The 22,128-nt window shown below is 33.7% G+C and overlaps 3 protein-coding genes across 3 annotated transcripts; 1 reads left to right on the top strand and 2 right to left on the bottom strand.

Moving 5' to 3' along the window:
- Nucleotides 1-2,533: 2,533 nt before the first annotated feature.
- LOC139511618 (uncharacterized) lies at nt 2,534-5,220 on the bottom strand. The gene is made up of 2 exons (XM_071298530.1): nt 5,089-5,220; nt 2,534-4,442 (listed from the first exon to the last, which is right to left on the bottom strand). The coding sequence occupies exon 2, from the start codon at nt 4,429-4,431 to the stop codon at nt 2,767-2,769; it is 1,665 nt and encodes a 554-aa protein (XP_071154631.1). The 5' UTR covers nt 4,432-4,442; nt 5,089-5,220; the 3' UTR covers nt 2,534-2,766.
- A 4,782-nt stretch (nt 5,221-10,002) lies between these two features.
- On the bottom strand, nt 10,003-18,240 carry LOC139511617 (uncharacterized). The gene is made up of 7 exons (XM_071298529.1): nt 18,111-18,240; nt 16,383-16,800; nt 15,676-15,781; nt 15,108-15,179; nt 14,091-14,336; nt 13,616-13,711; nt 10,003-10,094 (listed from the first exon to the last, which is right to left on the bottom strand). Exons 2-6 carry the CDS (start codon nt 16,797-16,799, stop codon nt 13,617-13,619), a joined length of 936 nt encoding a protein of 311 aa, XP_071154630.1. The 5' UTR covers nt 16,800; nt 18,111-18,240; the 3' UTR covers nt 10,003-10,094; nt 13,616.
- On the top strand, nt 12,599-13,102 carry LOC139510748 (uncharacterized). The gene has a single exon (XM_071297275.1). The coding sequence runs from the start codon at nt 12,599-12,601 to the stop codon at nt 13,100-13,102; it is 504 nt and encodes a 167-aa protein (XP_071153376.1).
- Nucleotides 18,241-22,128: the final 3,888 nt, after the last annotated feature.

The following is a 22,128-nucleotide window of genomic DNA, read 5'->3' as shown; positions in this document are numbered from 1 at the left end:
GCAATTATTAATGTGGGTATTCCATATGGCAAGCTGTGAATCACCCTCAAGATTTGAACTGAATTTGCAAAGAAAAACAACATCAAATACTTTAAAGGACAAATTCACTAAAAGAGAGGAAAAAGATATCAATAAGGAAAATCATTTGTTATTTTCTGACTAGTTAACAAGCTCATTAACTTGTATTTTATCTCGAAATATTTAACAATTCCATATCTTATTTTGATCATTGCAATAACCAAAGATACAAAGAAGAATGTTCCATAAAAATTATTTACAAAAATCACTCAACTTAAATATTATTATAACACAATAACTAAAAGAAACACAACTGGAAAAAAAGCAACATTAAAAATTACAGAAGAACCATATATGCATGAACAAAGCTGCAAACCTTATTTGAATTGTAGAAGAAGAAACAATTTTTCGTATCAATTTAATTTAAAACTGCTTGCAACTCATTTTAAAGGTTGGAAGCAAAAAATGTATCCAGATTTCAAGTCTATTAGTAGATGTTTTAACCTTGCATTTTGTTCAATGAATTTAATATCAATTGGGGTCTTACTCACCCATATGCCAATTACCCATCACTGATAAGCAAACCCTGATGTATTGCTAAAAAAAGTTCCCCTTACTATGATCATTATTCGGCCTACTGACCAAACAGGCTAGATAGAATTAATTGCATAACAGTGTGGTCGACAGTAAAACGTTTGTAGGTTGTAACTTGTTTGTCAACGGCTATGATTTTATGCTCACCCAGTCTGTCAGAGGCCTTCCAGTGGGGATTGAAATATTCACTTGTTACACATTCCGATACATAAAATGAAACTTTCTTTTTACAAAGCTTGAAAGGAATTTGTTTTAAATATTTATTATAATCATCACATACAACCGTGTCATTTATAAGAATAATAATGTTCAGAGATGATATTATTTAATAATAATAAAAAAAAATAGGTTTATCCATTGTAAAAAAAACTATTAAGTTGATGGGGTTAATTCACAAAATATCTCATTGATTAAGAGCACAACTACTTCTACGGTGTGATCATTTAAGAATGGCCTACTATTTATTCAATGCGTATACATGTGGGTTTTGTTTGTGAAGAGTTCTGGATAATTAAAAAATCATTTGATTTCTTTGTTTAATACCATAAAACGATTCATTCTTTCAGATATTTGTCACTTTGCCTTATTTTCAAGTCCAACACAATTTCTCACGTTTCTTACAAAACTTATATTCTTGTGATGTATATAGGAAGATGTGGTATGAGGGCCATTGAGACAACTCTCCTCCCAAGTAATAATTCATAAAAGTAAACCATTATAGGTCAAGGTACGACCTGCAACACGGAGCCTTGGCTCACACCGAACAGCAAGTTATAGAGGGCCCCAAAACTACTAGTGTAAAACCATTCAAACGGGAAAACCAACGAGAAACGAAAAACACATATGAACTACATAAACAGACGACATCATGCATTGTAACTTTTAAAGCCAATTAAGTAAAAAAAATAATCTGAAAGAACGTGCGATATCATATTAGAAAAATTGATGGTCAAACCATAACAAAAAATCAAGTAAAGAATTTTAAGTATTCAACTTTTATAGCTTGCTGTTCGGTGTGAGCCAAGACTCCGTGTTGAAGGCCATTTTTATTTATTTTCAAATTACAAAGGTTATTCCTGATTAGTATTTTTAATTATTTTATTTAGGCGTTTAGAACCTTTGGTGACCTCACAGATTAAATTTCTATGATAAGTACGTCGTGAGCAGTGGGCATTACAGACGAACGTTCACCTAATTTTCCCCAGTCAATGAATGGCCATAGCTACACTGTTATGAATTTTATTCTATATGCCTCAAAATATATCTACAAACCAAAGCTTTGTCTCAATTTATTTCCATCATTGACTTTTAATTTTGACCAAGTGACCTTGAAACCAACAGATATCTTTATCGTCTCAATGGACATAATTAATATCCCATTGACCGCATGTTTGAGTAATGATTTTGGGTATAATAGCATCCAACATAAAATGTATGCTTCTAACCTTTTTGTTTAGAGGCTATTATATTTGGTGTTTTTGAACTTTTGATTTTGCCATTTAATAAAAAACTATCCGTTTTGAATTTTCCTTTGAGTTCTGTATGTTTGCTAGTTTACTTGATAACCTGGTATAAGGATGAACATTGCGAGTAAAAATATTTTTAAAAACACAACTTTCTTTCATGTCCAAGTTTAACCCCCACATGCAGTTTTCAAATGACTATTATTTTGTTTAGGATTGAAATTTTATCCAAAAAAAAACATGTCCTTTTCGTAAGGGGGAACATGCAACTGGGAAATAGCAATATCATTCACCAGGTCTAATGAATTATATGAATTAAAGTGTTGAACCTTGAAGTACATTTATAGCATCTTCAAATTTCCGCTAGGCAGTATTTGGCCACATCGATAACTTATCGTATATCATATCACAGTACCATACTCCACACCCACATCAAATTGTAAGTATACCAAGTTCTATAACATGGATATATTTTATTTTTGAATATTTTGAATTACACATAGCATGTCGAGCTTGAAAAGAATCGCCAGAAAATTACAGGCGATGAACGTCTTACAATGTATTTATGGTGAATATTGCTTAAATTTTTCCAGTAATGTTAATGACATGTTTCCTCAAATCATTTACTGCCGAATTGTTAGCTCTATTCCAAAGAATGTTACTAGTAATGGAATGATTTATTGTTTAAATATCAGAATTTCGTAGCACTATGTGCCACAGCATACTCATTTTCTGTCTGATAGTTGATCACTTTAACTCTCCCATCTTCAAAGCCCACCCAAACATTTGATGATCGATCTACAACACAACATATTGGTGGTACATCGTGCTTGTCTCTTTGGATGACCAGTCCATTAAGATCTATCAAAAGTTGTTCAGAGTTACCTCGATCTGAAATAGTCACATGGTTCTTTATTAATCCAAATCCAACAAAGTCAATGTCTTTGGCTGATGTCTTCGATGGATATTTAAGTTTCTTTTCATAGCTTTTATTCAGAATTATTATCCATGATTGTTTTCCTTCAGGTCGACATAATATGAAAATTTCTCCATCAGAGTTTTGACACATTTGTATTGGATTTTCCAATTCAATGTCAGACGTAAGATATATTTCTTGTTTCTTTTGCTTTCCCTTCAAATACCAGCGAAGTATATAATTCACGGTAGATGCTTTGTCTTGGAAGCATGCGATTTGTTCATCGTCAGTTGTTGCTGACGTACAAAAGCAAGCAAGTACACTTTTGCCAGGACTAATGTTGATTCCAGTATTAAAGGTGTAAGATTTTCGTTTTGACTTCTGAGTGACCTGTAGTTGTTTTATAGACGATTTGTTCTGAAACCCAATCAATAACTCGTTGTTTTTGTTTGTACACGGTAATATCGGTTTTTGGTCTAACGTTTTTACTGGTGTTGGAATAATCTCTGTATTTTGTTCAGTGCAATCAACCTCTGTGACACTGTCTCCCAAAATCACCCAAGCTTCAAGTCCCTGTTCTTTAGGAACAATATACGATATTTTGTTTTTCGTTTCAAATGATCTTAGCACTTTGAACTCTTGTTTTAGTTTCACTTCATCGTATGAATCTGCTACATGAACAGGCAAAGTCTTTGGCTTTAAATATCCCCTGTAATCTTCAGGTATTTTTGGCTTTGGTTTTTCAGGATGTCTTAAAGGTGGTAAATCATGTGGAAGTTCCTCATATTGACTACTTTCCACATGTTCGATGTAGCCGATAAGTTTCTGAAGTTTTTCCTTCTTGACATTTTCTTCGGCAAATGTGTATTGAGGAGGTTTTGGGCTTGGCATTGTGTCTTTATGGGGATCAAGTTTTATGAGATTTTCAAGTGCTACGTCATATTTAGCAATATCTGTGTCTGGTATGTCACTTCCTTTTGATTTGATTTCTTCAACGAGTTTTTGTATTCTTTCTACTTTAAATTCTTGGTTCTTGATAAAAATATCATATAGCTGCCTTGTCTCTTTGTCGGTCTTATTTAGGTTATCAACTAGTTCTTTTTGTAAAACGTCCAGTGTCGTATCAATCAACTTCCGTTTTGATTTGATAGATTCAGTTTCGTCCATTATGGTATCACTGTATTTGCTTTTACTCTCTGAAGCCTCGGTTATTATTTTCTGAATTTTTGGAATCGTTGTGTTACCTGCAACCGATGGATATTTTAAAATTTGATCGCGTCGTGAACTACCATATTCTTTAGATTTCATAAATTTGTGAGTTTTGTGAACGCCAACTATACAATCATCACAGATCAAACTCTTGCAGTCATTACAATAGAATCTTACTTCCTCTGACTCGTGCTTTTCGCAAAATGACCAAGATCTTGATACTGACGCCATGTTTATTTTCCCTGGAAAAATAGAAATAAACAAATAGTTAGAGAAACACGTAAAACTACTAGTCGATTCTTTCCTGATGAATATATTTTGTTTTACTGCACAAGATGCGTATTTTGACCATAAATGTCTCTTAAGTGATAACTGAGGTTAACTTCTTGAAAAAAAAACAGTCTAATACAAAAGTTGAAGCGCTGGACCTAATGTATGTTAGATCCAGACGAGGAATCAGAACTTAACATGAGGGAGATATAATTTAGTTTTGAATAACTTCATAAATATTATGACAGCAAATTTCAATCAGAACAATATCCATATTTTCATGCCAGTACTGAGTACAGGATATTCGCAGATATCTAACGATAACATTTGAACACATTGAGTCAAGAAATTGACGTGAGACATGAAGGATTGGATGGGGGTTAACTTTTATTTTATAGGGTATTGTTATTTAACATTCTTGACATACTTAGAGAATAGCGGAATAAAATATACTTATGGTTACTCTCGTGTCCATTCTTATGCCATAGTTGATATACAAAAGAATTTATTTTCTATTATGATTACTATATGATTACAACTGTAGTATATTGCGCAAAACCGTTGTATATATTGTCTAAAAAATCAAATATAGAAATTGTATTAAGACAAATAACATACCTTCGATTTCGAAACTGATCGAGTTATTTTAAAAATGACGATGTTAAACCTGTTAGACAGGTATGTTCTGGATAATCCATTGAATATAAACAACCTATATCACCAAATATTGGATGTTCCCCTTGACTGAAATTGTTAAGTGCAGATATGATTTCTTCATAATTCTCTTATGAATGATGGCATTTAAATTTTCCCCTTTGAACTAACGAGTACTTACATTTAAATTTAAACTTTTAAGATGTGACCACCATAACGTGATGGGCTTTAAAAGAAATTTCAATTCACAACAATGTTGTTTGTTACAACGCCCTAAAAAAATATGCAAAAAAGAAAGAAATATACAAGCATATAATTCGTTTAATAACTTTCCCACCGCATGTCGGATATATGAAAATGCATTTTTGCATAAAAGGAGGTGTAGCCAATACCGTAAATATTGGAAAATTTCAAATAGGTATTGCATAACCAGTCATTAGTTTACTTATTCGTTTAGAAACTAAAAAAAAATAATAATAATCTAAGATGAAAATTTAGATTGATATTTTACTATTGTGTTACAGTGATTGATTTTGTTGAGAAAATGCGTAAAAAGTGTCGTCCCCACAAACAAAGAATTTGTACGATTCAGCTCCGCGGGTCCAGGTTAATACATAGTAGCAAATGTAGATTTGGTGAATCATGTAAATTACATATGCATCCCATCTTTAAAAATATAAACAAAACAAGAATGTGTCCAAAGTACACGGATGCCCCACTCGCACTATCATTTTCCATGCTCAATGGACCGCGAAATTGGATAAAAAATATAATTAGGCATTAAAATTAGAAAGATGATATCATAGGGAACATGTGTACTAAGTTTCAAGTTTATTGGACTTCAACTTCATCAAAAACTACCTTGACCAAAAACTTTAACCTGAAACATGCACTTTCATTTTCTATGTTCAGTGGACCGTGAAATTGGGGTCAAAAGTTTAATTTGGCTTTAAAATTAGAAAGATCATATCATAAGGAACATGTGTACTAAGTTTCAAGTTGATTGGACTTCAACTTCATCAAAAACTACCTTGACCAAAAACTTTAACCTGAAACATGCACTTTCATTTTCTATGTTCAGTGGACCGTGAAATTGGGGTCAAAAGTTTAATTTGGCTTTAAAATTAGAAAGATCATATCATAAGGAACATGTGTACTAAGTTTCAAGTTGATTGGACTTCAACTTCATCAAAAACTACCTTGACCAAAAACTTTAACCTGAAGCGGGACAGACGGACGAACGAACAGACGGACAGACGGACGGACGAACGGACGAACAGACGCACAGACCAGAAAACATAATGCCGCACTACTATCGTAGGTGGGGCATAACATCTGCTAGCTTCATCAGTTTATGTTAATACTGATCACGATTGCCGTTTGGGTACATATATTTGCTAGGTGACTCTGGAAACTTTTTTTTTTAAAGTTCTGTGATTATTGACATTCCATTTGTCATCGGAAACAACAACATACAAATACAAAGTATTTAATAAAGGACATGTGCAACTCGTTAATTGAAGGTTCATTCGATTTCTTTACCAACAGTTGTTGTGTGACCCTAATTTAAAACGGAAATATGCAAAATAAAGGCAACAGTAGCATATACCGCTGTTCAAAAGTCATAAATCGATTGAGAGAAAACACATCTGGGTTACCAACTAAAATCGAAGTAAACACATTAACTATAAGAGGAAAACAACGAAACAACAGAAGCACTGAAGTGCAACAAAAAGCAAACGACAATGCAACATACACAGGAACGAACTATAAGATAACAACTGCCATTTTCCTAACTTGGTACAGGACATTTTAAGAAAAGATGGTGGGTTGAACCTGGTTTCGTGACTAGCCAAACCTCGCGTTTTTATGGCAATGTAGAATATATCACTAATGAAAACATTACATGACAGGAATACAGTACAAAAAATGAAAGAACATTCAGTACAGACAAATACAAAAAAATGCAAGAACATTCAGTACAGACAAATACAAAAATAAACAATACAATTAGTACATTTCGACATGCTAACGTAATAACGAACACATAAATCAACCCACAAAAACAGCACAACAGAACCACAAACTGTCCGTCACACGACTTTATCAACGCTACAAAAGTGACGTCACAGGTAAATTTCAAAAACTTGTTTTTTTATAACAATTACAAGAATATTAAAATGGAATTGTGTATAATTAAACTCATCATAGATACCAGGATTTAAATTTTGTGTTTACTGTACGCCTGCAAAAGTTTCATCAGTGACGCTCGAATCCAAAAAAGTTAAAAAGGCCAAATAAAGTACACAAATTTTACCACCGCATGTCAGATATATAAAAGTGCATTTTTGCATGAATAGAGGTGTTACCAATATCATAAAAATTGTAAAATGTCTTAATAGGTATTGCATAACGAGTCATTATTTTACTGATTCGTTTAGACTAATACTTAATAATTTTAGAGATGAAAATTTGGATTGATATGTTACCATTGTGTTACAGCGACTATGGAAGAACTTTTAACAATTCACGAAATAGTCAACATTCGGAAATGTTGAAATAGCGGAAATCTTTAATCTTTTATAGCAAACTTACGTGTACGATCAAACATATTATTATTTACACAAAAAAATCAAATAGGGATTTTATTTCAGGACAATGGAGTATATGTAAATTTGTCATTCTTTTTTGGTCGTCTCATGCTGACTTTCTGTATATCTTGGTCAACAAAATAACGCCAACAAACAGTGTGTATCACGTTTGAACAGAACAAACAACGAGGGAATAAGCACAGTAAAAAAAATATGAGATACTAGACGTTAGTTTTCTGGTTTGAATTGTTGAACATTTGTCATTTTGGGGACTTTTATAGGCGACTATATATGTATGGGACAACGCACAAAAACAGCACAAAAAAAAAGGTTTTGTGGAGCAATTAGAAGACACAGCAAAATAACTAATACAGTATCTTAGTGAACGCAAACTGCAGGGTAAAGGATTTTACGAATATACTTATACCTTCTTTACGCTAAATTTGATGAGATGTATCAGTGTCTGTTTTTTTTACAAGTTTGAATTTGGTTTGAATTAGCTTTTAGTAACTGCAAGCTTTCTTAGATCGGTACTTTATTCTACATTTGTTTTTACAAAATACTGTACCACAACTGACTCAGCTCACACACATTTATAACCCTGTCATATTCTAGTTCTGCTGTTTCCGTGCTAGGAGACTGTATTGCAGTATTTTGTTTTTGGTTGTTGTTTGCCATTTTGTTTCAGTTACCCGTTGTAGTATAAATCATGCCTAGTTTTACTCTGTTGGATTGCACCATGAAGCCAGTTAATTGGTTTTTATGAAAAGCAAAATATTGTCTTATGAAATATCGTCCCCTTAGGTCCCAAAATTTGCTTCTCATTATATAAAAAAAGCCGTTGATTATATTTTGAAGAAGATAAAATAGTACATCTCCGTTGTATTTGAAAACATGTTTAAAAGGGGATGGCCATTTGATTTTCTGGTCGGTAGGACGAACACTTTTTGTAGACGAAATATTCATTTTTACAAGAAAATGATAAACAGTCTTAAAGCGAGGAAATCACTATGTGATCCTTGTAAACTCATCGAACCTTTAAACAAACTTATAAGTAAGGGTTATCGTACCAATATTGTAATAAGATCTCTGAATATAGTTCACATTGGCACTAATATTGATATTGTCATTAGCAAATTAAAACATAACTAAATTTCATCTTTTGAGGCGAGATGTATAGAGACACAGACACGTTAACTTTTATTTCTATAGAAGTCGCTCTTCACTATACTACTACCTGTCGATACATTTATTTTTGGCATTGCATAAGTCATGTCTTCTTTGACTATTAATGACGTTAAAATACTAAATCCCTGTGATGTGTTTTAGTCGATTTTAGTCTGATGCATGATTTTTTATTATTAATTGGTTTTGGCTTTTAACTAGCTGTCAGTAACTGCGAGTACTCTCAAGTCGTATTTTCTTGTTAATTCGACCTGTTGATACTGTTTATAATGCTTTTTTGTTATTTTTTTATTTATATGGATCTTGTCTGTACACCAGCTTTGATTATTTGTAATATCTTCAATTTTTCACTTATTCTTACAACATTTGTATAAACTTCAAGATTATAAAAAAAACGTTTTTTTTCTAAAGTGAACATTGATTGGTTAAATATTTCTCAGTCATGTCCTGTGTTTGAATTTGTTTGTTATAGCTTTTTGGTCATGAATGTTTGTCTCTAATATTTAATTAACTGTGCATTTGTATTCAGATATCGCAGATCAAATTTATTCGTTCATTGTTTAATCATAGGTTTTTTGATTGAGTTAAGTCTGCCAATTGATATTTTATCGTATGTTTTTCTTTGTTGTGATGTTATGCTATTTCAGAAAAAGGGAGAAGGTTTGGATCCATTAAAACGTTTAATCCCGCTGCAAATGTTTGCACCTGTCCTAAGTCAGGAATCTGATGTACAGTAGTTGTCGTTTGTTTATGTACGTGTTTCTCGTTTCTCGTTTTGTTTATATAGATTAGACCGTTGGTTTTCCCGTTTGAATGGTTTTACACTAGTAATTTTGGGGCCCTTTATAGCTTGTTGTTCGGTGTGAGCCAATGCTCCGTGTTGAAGGCCGTACTTTAACCTCTAATGGTTTACTTTTTAAATTGTTATTTGTATGGAGAGTTGTCTCATTGGCACTCACACCACATCTTCCTATATCTATTGAGTAGTTAGAGGGTAATTGAAAAGATTTCATATTCATTTATATATCCGGCGCCATTTTGATCCCTATAACTGATTTTCATGAAATGGCCAAATAATATTCTAGTAAATAATACATAAATATAACGAAATAACAATAAATTTATTTAGAACAAAAGTTTATGATCATCATTAATCGTTTCTTATCACGTACATGTCTTCTTTGGCTGGTGCATCTGAAAAAGATAAAATACATGTTGTGTATTCACAAAAAATAAAGGATGTCATTTGAATCACGGTGTATTTTTTATTTATTTTTTTCATTTTACCACTGTCCCAGTCTTGGTTTTAGACTTTGAACCATCTTTATCAGTAAAATTATAAAAGTTGTGACTCTTCCGAATTTTCGTGTTTGTCTGATTTCTAATATCTAAGGAGTAAATTCCTGTTTTGATACCATAAAAATAATGTAGCTATGAATATATTTTAAAATGGATTCTAATTCTATCATTTTGCCTGCGAGGCGAAAGAATAAAAAAAATATTTAATTATACATTAAAGATCATATTAATATAAAGAATCTACAATAGAATAGAATATAGAGAAGACTATTCACTCTACAATAACGGAATAACGACAAACAGAACAAAAACACAAAAACTGAGGACAAGCCAACAAAAGATGTGTTTAACACTTACTGCCTTTACCAAGGAAGGCTTATATGATAGGTTATCACACTCTGAATCTGAACATAGATATAGGTAGATGTAGTATAAGTGCCAATGAGACAACTCTCCATCCAAGTCACAATTTATAAAAGTAAACATAGGTCAAGGTATGGTCTTCAACACGGAGCCTTGGATCACACCGAACAGCAAGCCATAAAGGGCCCCAAAAAAATACTAGTATATTTGCTTCGGCGAGGGACGTTTGCGCTTTTTCATATGACATTTGCGCTTTTATTTTTGGACACTTGCGCTTTAAATCATAGGACATTTGCGCTTTTTAAAAATGGACATTTGCGCTTTTTACATAGGACATTTGCGCTTTTGCAATATTTGGTTTTAGGATAAAGGAGGACCACCTCTTTTATCCGGGCTTGGGACCGGCAGGTTTGACCTCGCAGAGTTAAAAGTTTAAAAATCATTGCATAGCACATTTCTTAGCACATTGGTATATGTTAAAAAGTTTATATACAGCTAAAACTAGTTAAAGAAAACATTCTCAAGACATGTTAACACGTACAGTCATCACAGTTCAGTTTTCGCTTGATATCTGAAGCCCAAGGACCGAAAAAAAATAGCTCTTGTTACCTGTTCTAACTGGTATTTCTCCCATATTTCAAATAAATAATCATGTTTCTCAATTCTGGGGTGCCTGTTTATCACAATATAACAAATCGTAATGTAATTAACCGACTGTTGATAAATGATACTCTTCAAAAAGAAAAAAATATATGCGGAATGAGTGAGTAGAACTGTTCATTAAAGTGGGCATGGAAGGATTCTGCACCATTTGTCATAGTAATGAAAAATATTAGTTATATTCATCTACGTAATATTACTTTTCCTTAAAATTACAGGTGACAACGATAGATAAAAAGCGCAAATGTCCGGTCAATTGAATGCAGGTAATTCAAAATTTAAAATCAGTAAATGCAAAATCCAAAAGGTTACAAGATTAACTGCAAGTAACATACAGAGCAAAGGACAAAGATGTAAAAAGAAGTGCGAGAAAAGATAAAAGACAATACTTGGAGGACCTTGCAAAAGAAGCAGAAAAGGCAGCCATTCTTGGAGAGTTAAGTACAGTTTACAAAACCACCAAACAACTCTGTGGAACATCAAATGCACAGACAGCACATGTAAACGACAAAAATGGAAAAGCATTGAAAACAGAAAGGGAACAAGCAGAAAGGTGGGTCCAACATTTCAAAGAGGTATTAAACTTCCCTGAGCCTGATTTCATAGCTACCCCTGAACCATCAGAAGACGATTTAAACATCAACTCAGAACCACCAACTATAGATGAAGTAAGAAATGCCTTTAAATCATTGAAGACGGGGAATGCACCGGGCATTGATTCCATTCACGCAGAGATGTTAAAGGCAGACTTAGAAACATCATCCAAAGTACTCCACAATCTTTCCCTTGTCATCTGGGAAGAAGGGGACATTCCATCAGACTGGAGCAAAGGCCTGATTGTGAAATTACCAAAGAAAGGCAATCTACGCAACTGTGACAACTGGAGAGGGATTACATTACTTTAAATGTCTTTTGCAAAATTCTTCTAAAAAGAATTTATAAAATTGTGGATGAAAAGCTTAGAGAAGAACAAGCAGGCTTTAGAAGAGGCAGATGATGCATTGACCAAATTTTCACTCTGAGGAACATCATCGAGCAATGCATTGAATGGAACACACCACTTTTCATTAATTTCATTGACTTCAAAAAGGCCTTTGACAGTATCCATAGAGAAACTCTTTGGAAAATTGTAAGAGCATATGGAATTCCACCTAAGATATTGATGCTAATAAAAGCCTTCTACAACATCTTTGAATGCAGTGTCATCCTTGATAGATCTATCTCAGACTCATTTGAAGTAAAATCTGGTGTAAGACTAGTCCGAGATTACTCTGACGTCCAACGGCTGTTTTGCCAGACAAGCTGGGGTCGTGGTCTGGCAAAACAGACGTTGGACGTCAGAGTAATCTCGGACTAGTGTAAGACAAGGATGTATTATGTCACCAATCCTATTTTTATTGGCCATTGACTGGATACAAAGAAATACAACATCAGACAAGAAAAGTGGTATCCAGTGGACCATGTTTAACCAGCTAGAAGACCTTGATTTTGCTGATGACATTGCCATAGTATCAACAACAAGTGAACACCTCCAAGAGAAGACCAACATACTTACCAACTATGCAAAGCAAACTGGTCTGAATGTCAATGCCAGGAAGACCAAGGTAATGTCAATAAACACTAGAAATACAACACCAATAACAATCAATGATCTGCCAGTGGATAGTGTTGACGATTTCACCTACCTTGGAAGCATCATAAGCAAAGATAATGGAACAGGGAAGGATATAAAGGCAAGACTATCTAAGGCACGCGCAACATTTGCTAGACTTCATACAATCTGGAAGTCTAACCAGTACGGTTTAAGGACCAAACTGCGAATTTACAACAGCAATGTAAATTTGTCCTACTGTATGGTTCGGAAACTTGGCGTGTTATAGTGAGTGACCTTCAAAAAGTAGATGCTTTCCATACTAGCTGTCTCAGAAAAATCAACAAAATATTCTGGCCAAATAAGATCAGCAACAAGAGCCTTTTGAAGAAATGCAATGATAAGAGCATAACAGAAGAAATTAAACAACGAAGATTTAGATGGTTAGGTCATGTACTGAGAATGCCACAACACTGCACACTTAAAACAGCTCTATATTGGACACCACCAGGAAAAAGGAAACCAGGGAGGCCTAGAATCACCTGGCGAAGAACTGTAACAGCAGAATTAGAAGCAATGGGCTACACCTGGGGCCAAGCCCGGTACATGGCTAAGGACAGAGAGAAGTGGAGGCAGTTTGTTGTGGCCTTATGTCCCACTTGGGATGAAGAGGATAAGTAAGTAAGTAAATTCAAAATTTAAAGCGCAAATGTCCATAGTATTTGAAGCGCAAATGTCCTATCGTTTTACAGGTAAAAAAGCGCAAATGTCCTGTGCCCATTTGCTTATAAGTAAAAGGTACCTTATTCCTCGTACAGGTTGGCTGTGATGCTCATTTCCCTTTTAACACCAGCGGACATTTCATCCAGATTCTCTTTGATTCTCAGTAAATTCAGATCTGAAAACAAAAATTGTATTCGACTTTAAATATATATAGTTCATGCCATCTAAATTTTTTAAAATTATTTTAAAATAAGACTTACAAAGATCTGAAAAAGATTGTGCAGTGTCAATTATTTTCGATTGATTTCTTATCTACATTTCTGCCTTCCTTTAACCTGATAGAAATAGCCATAAAAAGTGAGAACACTCCTCGCGCGGTTCATATTAGTTGTCTGTGTAGTTTTGTATGTTTATCCCCTCATTTTGACATTTCGCTTTTTTTTCGACAGAGATGCAATTATCTGTTTTTCTCAGCAATTATTTTTTATGTGTAAAATATTTCATTCTTTGTATGATATTTGTTAAAATTCTTTTTAGAAAAAAAAAATACAAACCAACATGGCTGCCAAGATCTCTGATTTGCCCAATGCTGCCGTTTTCACCAGTGTTTTCCCTTGCTCTATTTGCCATCCTCAACTTGGTTTCCTGGGCCATGATTACTGGGCACCAGTAGTCTATCTCGTCTAGCAGTCTAGTGCGCTTGTCGAAACTGTTGTCCAAAATTTTGTATAGATTTTCTATGCGAGAAATTGTCTTTGGAATTCTACTTCTTTTGTTTCTTTTAAGGCGTCTGGTGACCTCTTTTAAAAATAAAAATTAATTAATTTATTAATTAATTAAAAAAACACACCAGGCATATAAAATTGTACAATTAGGAACTCAGAAACTGTAAACTGGGAAAAACAACAAGTATTAGGATGTATATATATAAACCCTAATTCACAATTTGTATAGGATTTCGTAATACATTTCTTTTTTGATAACAAAACACAAATTTTTACTGTGTAGTCCGGCACTTTTCGGACAAATTATGTCAAGATTTTATTTCTATTGGTTCTTACTCAAAATATGGACAATTTTATGTTAAGGGCGTCTGTAATTCAGTTCGACAGCTGCAGAAATACTAACTCTTTTTTTACCTTTTCAAACTGGTCCAAATCACTACTTTACCGAAAAATTCATGCCCCAAATTATATTTCAATGTATTTTAACCCCCCCTCCCCTATTTTTTTACCCCCTATTTTTTCCTTCCCCCCTACTATATATTTCATGCATAAAATATAAAGAGAAGTTTGGGAGGTGTATGAAAAAAAATGTAAGTTATACATTGTCCATACAATAAGGGACTGTATTTGTAAGACAATGAAAATCAAAGGACGATATTTTTAACTATTCACACAACATACGAATGAATGGTTTTGACATTGCAAAAAAAAAGATTTCTTATGAATGAAAAAGCAGTAAAAGCAAACAAAGGAGAATGGATGTATATGGATAATAACCCTGTTTGCTATAACAAAAAAATCCCCAAACTAGTATTAACATTATTAAGAATTATAGATCACACACACCTTCCATTTCATCTGATGTTGTGTCCTTTATCCAGATGGACTGATTCAAAAGACTTCTGTAAACTTTCATATCTGAAATAGAAGATTTATAACTAAAATGGAATACATTGTCTTTCATCAAGTTCAAGGGCTTAATGACGTGAAATGTGCCTTGATTTTTAAAATCTAGACCTTTACCAAAAAAACATAAATGATAAAAACATGAAGCCAGAATTGTATTTTATCATTTTTTATTTCATGTAGTGCTGTGGATTACTATCCCCCCACAATAGTACTTATAAAAAAAAACCTTTAACCTCCTTAAAATGAACTCGATGGTTTTTATTGTATAACAATGTGATTTGTTGTGCAATTGTGGAATGTATTTGTAAAAATACCTCTTTCAAAATCGTTTTGGCTACTTTCGCCTTCATATCCTCAACTAGATATGCAGTGGTTATTGGAGAAAGTTAGAGAACACTGCATCAGTGACGGACCGGCATATGTTTAGACATACTGTGGCATGTTTTACTCCTTAATTCCAGGATACAGAAAGTTGGGAAGAAAAATGAATAGTTTACTGACGCACCTTTCTTATGCTTTCTTGTCTGCATGGTATTCCTTTGCATCCCAAAGAACAGGAAGAAGAGAAGCAATATACACAATAACTGTATCTTACTGAAATCAGCTAGGTACTGTGTACGGGAAAGTATGAGACAGAAGGCAGTGGAGAGAAAGAAAAAGAGAGAAAGAAAGAAAGAAGTTAGATAGAACAATACAGACAAAGGTTAAATAATAAATAAGAATAAGTACTTAGAGAATGAGAACTAATAGTAACAAATTCAACAACACAAGAAGAAATTAAAAAAATAAAAAGCATACAAGTGTTAACTCAATGAAATCAAAACAGTGATTGATATAAGGGAGCTACCATTTGATTTTTATGGGGGGGGCTAGGATGAAAAATTTTGTCCTGCTTTTTTTTTTAGTTGTAATCTCTGTCCTGCCTTTTTATTTTTTACTCTATTCGGTCCTGCCTTTTTTTTTACTAGTTTATCCTGACTTTTTTTACACAAATTGTCATCCTGGCTTTTTTTTTAACCAAATTGCTCATCCTGCTTTTTTTTAACTCAAAACTCCTGTCCTGCCTATTTTTTTCAAATTTCATCCTAGCCCCCCCCCCCCCCCCCCCCCCCCCATAAAAATCAAATGGTAGCTCCCTAAAGTTCAAATCTTTTTTTTTAACGGAAGACATAGTATATATATAAATTGAAATTGTTAAAAAGCGTTGCTTACATATTCCGAGAATGAAATGAAGGCTACAGCAGAGTCAATAGTACATTCAATAGCTGGCTGAACTGCGTTGTTATATGCATATTCTGCTATGTCGGTTGTCTGTTGTAGTACAGGATTAACCATATCTTCTACGTAATCTTTTGTCATGTTGGTTAGCAGACTATTGTAGGCAATGGCTGAGTTCCAGTAACTCTTTACATACTCCGACGAATATTCATTGGCTTTGCTGGTGGTATCGGATAGTTTTTCAAAATAGTATCTTGTGTACTCGGGTATAAACTCCATTGTGTTCATGCTTACATCTATCAATGTGTCCAAATATCCTGGGACCTGTTGTGGTGTGTTGTCTACCCCTTGTGTGGTCTGTCCTGTGACAAAATTCTTCCATAGCGTAATCATGTTCATAGCGCTAAACATTCTAAAAAATAACCATTAAATGCATGTATTTCATGTTCTTACGTGTATCATATAGATAACACATACCTGAGAGGATGATAGAGCAGCTTATAACTCCGAGAAAATATTGTCATCCGAGGCGAAGCCAAGGTTGACAATATTTGTTCTAGGAATATCCATCTGCTAGATCCGGCGCGGGACGTTTGCGCTTTTTCATAGGACATTTGCGCTTTTAATTTTGGACACTTGCGCTTCAAATCATAGGACATTTGCGCTTTTTAAAAATGTACATTTGTGCTTTTTACATAGGACATTTGCGCTTTTGCAATATTTGTTTTTATGACTTCCTTCCTCTTTTATACTGGCTTGGGACCGACAAGTCATATTTTTTTAAATGTTTAAAAGTTTATATACAGCTAAAAGTTAACATTTTAAAACACATAAAACACGAACAGTCATCACAGTTCATGTTTCGCTTAATATCTGAAGCCTAAAGAGTCAAAATAAGTAGCTCTTGTGATCTATTCTGACTGGTATTTTGTCCACATTTCAAATACAAAAATTAAGTTTTTCTTTCTCAGTTCTTGACTAGAATGCCTGATCATCAATATAATGAATCTAAATGTAATTCACTGAGTGTTGTTCAATGATACTCTTCAACAAGATAAACATAGCAGGATGAGTCAAGTAAATCGTGATTCAATTGTCACATAATTTTTGCAGATAGTCTGCAAATTTGGAACATCCAAGTTCACTTATACAAAGGTAAAAAGCGCAAATGTCCAATCAATTTAATACAGGTGAATCAAAACATAAAGCGCAAATGTCCATAGTATTTGAAGCGCAAATGTCCTATCGTTTTACAGGTAAAAAAGCGCAAACGTCCCGTGCCCGCTAGATCACCCTCTGAACTATTTGTTATTTAATTCAATATATTGAATATGCTGTCATTACTGTCAAATTATTGTAAATTGAAAGTAATTATCTCTTAAAACAACGTGAAGCATGAAGTATTTTTTTTTATGTTGACGTACAGTCTTTAAAAAAAGGTCTATGGCCCATACGTAGAATTTGAAAATTGTCTTCAACATTTTTGATGTGCATGTAAATTCAGGTCATTGTCCTTAATTTTATCATTTTTTCATTGGTCTGCATGTGAGTCTGACATTCAAAAACTTGTCTCCCTCGTATAAAAGCCAGTAGAAATCTGAAATTTTAACGGGAAGAATAATTAATGAAAATGTGATTATAACTATCAACATTTTCCAACCTGTGCAAAACCTAAAACATAAAAATTAAAATAACGTGAAAAATATAAAAATATTAACTTACATGTAGAAGATTCTATCGCCTAGGATGAATATACACCAAAAATATTTACTAAAGTAGCACGGAACGGGAAAAAAACGTCTGTTCAATCGAAGAGAAGAAGACCGTTTCTAACGTATCTAAGGCGAGATAAGCTGACGTAACAAAGAACGTCAATGACGTTACGTGATGGAACAACTGCGAAATCGATTATTTACGTTCCTTTCGCTTCTCTTTTGCTCACCAAAAAGAAATATGGAATGACAAATCAAGAGTAGGTGCTAATTTTACGACTTTAATAGACCGGCTCCCATAACTGATGGCTAAATAATCTTTTTTTTTTTTTTTTTTTTTTTTTAAAGTTCCCGGGCTTTTTTTTTGTTGGTTGCAGTCATTTCCTGCCGTACGGTGCAGTTTTCACGGGTTGTAAACAATTCATAAGTTTTTAAAGACTTTTAATTCATAACCAATCAAAACAATTTTTGAATTTAGTATTGAAAAAAAATTGAAACTGAAAGCAAACCGATAATTGTTTATTGTGTATTCTTACTGCCTCATTCCATGTGCTGAGTTTTTAACAATGTACGAAATTGTAAGTTTTGAAAAAAAAACATTTATATTATAAAAGAAAAACTTTTCTCAAATAAAAAGAAAGAAAAACGGTCAGAATTAATATAAGGTGACGAAACGTCTTTAAAGATAAATCTAAAATAACTTTATTAAAGCACAAATTACACCCATAAGAGGGCCAAAGGCATGACAATTACATAGTAGATGCCGATTTTACCAGGTGCCGATTTGACTTTTTCTATGTTGCAGATCAATTGACCAGGTGTCGATTTGACTTGTACCTATTATGTAGTAGTATTGCAAAATTTATTGAAACCCGCAGCATCCTAAAAGAAGCTGAACGGATTTAGAAACCCGAACCGTTCATGCTAGTCACAAGTTAACTGATCCTTACAAAACAGGACTTGGCTATAAAGAACAAATTTATCGATGAACCCATTGACATTATCTTGCTTGACATTTGTCAGTGGAATCTGATTGGCAAATGGAATTTTATTCCAGGAAATACCAACCAAAGTTGTACGAGTGACCAACAAGCGCAACCTACATCCCACAAGTGTTAACAACCTTCGGCATAATTTCGAAATGTTTGAATCAGCAAAATATCTAGGTGTAACAATAAATGTAACCATTAATAGTATCACACACATAGAAAGCATAGTTAAACATGTTAAAAGGCAAATCCAACTAAAGCCTTCGTCCAAAGGAACAAACGTACTGTATGCTTCTCAGCGCTGTTAGACCATTTTTTAGTACTGCATGCTCAGTTTGGGACTTGTTTGTCAACCTCAACAAACAGAAACAAAAAAGTGTGCAATGAAGAGTCAACAGGGTTTGTAATTAATCTTCTGTTGGCTATTCTAACATCGGACTTGGAATTCTTTAAACCGAGTTTTTCTGTGCGTTTTGCTGTTTGTTTATTTATTCTACATTGTCTAGAGTATGGATGTACAACTAATATACACATATACGTTCTTGACTAGAGTTGAAATATCTTTAAAAAAATGTTTAACCCCGCTGCAATTTTTCCGTCTGCCGGTCTAAAGTTAGATAACTCTAGTCTTTGTTAGTTTTGTATAATTTTTTTTTAAATTTTGGATAATTAACTTGTTTCGGATATTTTCGCTGAACTAGGGTACAGCTGAAACCCCTTCCGGATCAGGGATTCTTTGCTGTGTTAAAGACCCATTGGTGGCATTGGGTTTTTTCTCCACTTTCTGGTGAGGTTGCTGTATGTACAAATGTAAGACGCATTCCTTATTTTCATTCTCAATTTCATTCTTTTTATTCAGACTTTATACAGATATGAAACAGCATTCCACAACCTTATGGATCGTAAGTACCTCACTCGATGCTTTCAAGCAGGGACAATGAGCTGTAGCATCCTTAAATGGCACCATAGGAGGAAGTCACCTATTGCACATTTAAAACTCTAATCAAATTTTGTAAAAATAAAAGGCTCACATTATTCCTCCTGATTTAGCGGCTTCAATAAAGAACAAGAAACTATACAATTTTTTTCATTTTTTTGTGTAGAATAATGCATAGAAAGGAATATAAAGTATATCAAACAGCACAAAATACCAAAAAGCGCAAAATTCAAACACCACAAAAGACCAAACAGCACATAATACCAAATAGCACTAAAGACAAAACAGCAAAAAATACCAAACAGCACACCAAAAACCAAACAGTTAAAAAACAAAACATCACAAAATATCGAACAGCTCTTAAGACCAAACAGCACAAAACACCAAACAGCACAAAATGCCAAACAGCTCAAAAGACCAAACAGCACACAAATTACTAAACAGCACTAAATACCAAACAACATAAAATACACAGCTCAAAAGACCAAACAGCACTAAATACCAAACAGCACAAAATATCAAACAGCACTAAATACCAAAAAAGCACAAAGACCAAACAGCACAAAATACCAAACAGCTCAAAAGACCAAACAGCACTAAAGACCAAACAGAACTAAAGAAAAAACAGCACAAAATATCAAACAGCACAAAATACCAAAAAAAGTAAAATATCAAACAGTACTAAATACAAAACAGCTCAAAATACCAAACAGCACTAAAGACTAAACATCACTAAAGACCATCAAACATCACAAAATACCAAACAGTACTAAAGACTATACAGCAAAAAATACCAAACCGTGCAAAAGACCACACAACTCAATAGACCAAACAGTACAAAATACCAAACAGCTCAAAATACTAAACAGCTCAAAAGACCAAACAGCTCAAAAGACCAAGCAGCACAAAAACCAAACAGCTCAAAAGACTAAACATCACAAAAGACCAAATAGCATAAAAAACAAACAGCATAAAAAACAAACAGCACTAAAGACAAAACAGCACAAACTACCAAACAGCACAAAAGACAAAACGGCACTAAAGACCAAACAGTTCAAAAGACCAAACAGCAAAAACTTCCAATCAGCACAAATTACCAAATAGCACAAAAGACCAAACAGCTCAATTGACCAAACCGCATTAAAGACCAAACAGCACAAAATACCAAACAGCACAAAAGACCAAACAGCACAAAAGACCAAACAGCACAAAATACCAAACAGCACAAAAGACCAAACAGCACATAAGACCAAACCGCACTAAAGACCAAACAGTTCAAAAGACCAAACAGCTCAAAAGACCAAACAGCTCAAAAGACCAAAAAGCATATAAGACCAAACAGCACAAAAGACCAAATAAACAACCAACTCCTATAAGAAAATAAATAGACATACAGTCAAATGCAAACAACAACCAACAACACATGATCAAAATAGCAACATTTGGTACATATCCATAAGTCTAGTGGATGCATTTTGAACATTAAAATAGGCAGATATAACTTACTTAGTTGTATGCAATCTGTAGATCTTGCAGATTTAAAAGACAGAAGTATTTATCTTGTATTTAGGTAATAAGAATCAACCAAATTACAAGCATGGGTCATGAACAAGCATGAAATATTTGCCACTGGACATAAAAAAATCAATCAATAATTAGATTTAGTATGTGATGCTGTGATGTCTTTTAAATTTCTGACATAACTGTTTAATTCATATCAACACTTGTTGGTGGTTCTCTCCCAGTGACATGGCTTCCTAATTAATAATTCTGACCACATGGTACAAAGATTTGAAGAGTGGTTTAAAACAACAACAAATATAATCTTGTACTTTTGAAATCCACAGGAACAAGCCTAAAGGTGTTATAATAATTGTTTTTAAGAAAGGCTTTACATTTCTAATCAAGTTTCAATAGCAAATTAACATATTTCATTCATTCTGGGGTAAAACAAGACATTGCTTAGTATGTTCCAAATATATATCAGGGGTGGATACAGCTCTTTATAAAAGGGGATCCTAACCCAAGATGAGGGGGGGGGGGGTAGTTCCAACTATATGTCACCATTGCCAAAAAAAGGGGTGTCCAACCCCTGAAACCCA

This window comes from Mytilus edulis, chromosome 2, assembly GCF_963676685.1.
Source record: "Mytilus edulis chromosome 2, xbMytEdul2.2, whole genome shotgun sequence".
In the NCBI taxonomy this organism is placed as follows: Eukaryota; Metazoa; Mollusca; class Bivalvia; order Mytilida; family Mytilidae; genus Mytilus; species Mytilus edulis.
Note: the sequence above shows the minus strand (reverse complement) of the source record. Positions and strands in the feature narration are given on the sequence as shown.

Excerpts from the sequence above, each read along its gene's own strand:
- LOC139510748 (XM_071297275.1), top strand. The coding sequence starts at position 12,599 with ATGTCACCAATCCTATTTTTATTGGCCATTGACTGGATACAAAGAAAT.
- LOC139511617 (XM_071298529.1), bottom strand. The coding sequence starts at position 16,799 with ATGTTTAGCGCTATGAACATGATTACGCTATGGAAGAATTTTGTCACA. Across the intron at positions 15,782-16,382 it reads TCATTTCATTCTCGGAATAT|TACCTAGCTGATTTCAGTAA; the intron begins GTAAGCAACGCT and ends TCCCGTACACAG. Across the intron at positions 13,712-14,090 it reads AGATCTTGGCAGCCATGTTG|ATCTGAATTTACTGAGAATC; the intron begins GTTTGTATTTTT and ends TTTTGTTTTCAG.
- LOC139511618 (XM_071298530.1), bottom strand. The coding sequence starts at position 4,431 with ATGGCGTCAGTATCAAGATCTTGGTCATTTTGCGAAAAGCACGAGTCA.